The 1358-nt window shown below is 59.6% G+C and overlaps 1 protein-coding gene across 1 annotated transcript; it reads right to left on the reverse strand.

Annotated features, from left to right (window-relative positions):
• Positions 1-317: 317 nt before the first annotated feature.
• LOC110390434 (extensin-like) lies at positions 318-1356 on the reverse strand (the record flags this gene model as incomplete). The annotated part of the gene is made up of 1 exon (XM_021381753.1): positions 318-1356. A coding segment is annotated over one exon (1011 nt), but the record flags the coding sequence as incomplete, so codon positions are not given.
• Positions 1357-1358: the final 2 nt, after the last annotated feature.

Genomic DNA, 1358 nt, shown 5'->3' on the forward strand with positions numbered 1-1358 from the left:
CCCCACTGATTGCCCCATAGCGCCCCACTGCGACCCATAGCGCCCCTCTGATTGCCCCATAGCAACACACAGCGACCCATAGCGCCCCACTGATTGCCCCATAGCAACACACAGCGACCCATAGCACCCCACTCATTGCCCCAGAGCAACCACAGCACCCCACTGATTGCCCCATAGCAACACTCAGCGACCCATAGCGCCCCACTGATTGCCCCATAGCAACACTCAGCGACCCATAGCGCCCCACTGATTGCACCATAGCAACACTCAGCGACCCATAGCGCCCCACTCATTGCCCCATAGCAACACACAGCGACCCATAGCGCCCCGGATCAGCGGGGATCTTTATTTCCATGGGGACGGTGACAATGGGTGGCAGTGACAGGTGATGGTGACAGGGATCCAGGTGACACGATGATGGTGACACAGGTGACGGTGACAGGGATCCAGGTGACACCATGATGGTGACACGGTGATGGTGACACAGGTGACAGTGTCAGGGATCCAGGTGACACCGTGATGGTGACACGGGTGACAGTGACAGGGACACAGGTGACACTGTGACGGTGACATGGGTGGCGGTGACAGGGATCCAGGTGACACGGTGACGGTGACAAGGATCCAGGTGACACCGTGATGGTGACACGGTGACAGTGACATGGATCCAGGTGACACTGATGACGGTGACACGGTGATGGTGACACAGGTGACAGTGTCAGGGATCCAGGTGACACCATGATGGTGACATGGATCCAGGTGACACCGTGACGGTGACATGGGTGGTGGTGACAGGGATCCAGGTGACACTGGTGACGGTGACAAGGATCCAGGTGACACCGTGATGGTGACATGGGTGATGGTGACAGGGATCCGGGTGACACAGTGACGGTGACAGGGGTGGTGGTGACAGGGATCCAGGTGACACTGATGACGGGTGACAGTGACGTGGATCCAGGTGACACTGGTGACGGTGACACCGTGACAGGGATCCAGGCGACACCGTGATGGTGACACGGGTGACGGCGACGCAGGTGGCAGTGATGGGGATACAGGTGACAGTGACACGGGTGTTGGTGACAGTGTCGGCGTCAGTCTTGGTGTTGCTGGTGCCGGTGTTGGTGATGGTGCCGGTGTCGGTGTTGTTGGTGTTGGTGTCGGTGCCAGTGTTGGTGGTGTTGGTGTTGTTGGCAGTGCCGGTGTTGGTGCCGGTGTTGGTGGTGGTGGTGTTGGCGGTGCCGGTGTTGGTGCCGGTGTTGGTGGTGGTGGTGTTGGCGGTGCCGGTGTTGGTGCCGGTGTTGGTGGTGGTGTTGTTGGCGGTGCTGGTGTTGGTGCCGGTGTTGGTGCCGGTGTTGGTGGTG

This window comes from Numida meleagris, unplaced genomic scaffold, assembly GCF_002078875.1.
Source record: "Numida meleagris isolate 19003 breed g44 Domestic line unplaced genomic scaffold, NumMel1.0 unplaced_Scaffold1049, whole genome shotgun sequence".
In the NCBI taxonomy this organism is placed as follows: domain Eukaryota; kingdom Metazoa; phylum Chordata; class Aves; order Galliformes; family Numididae; genus Numida; species Numida meleagris.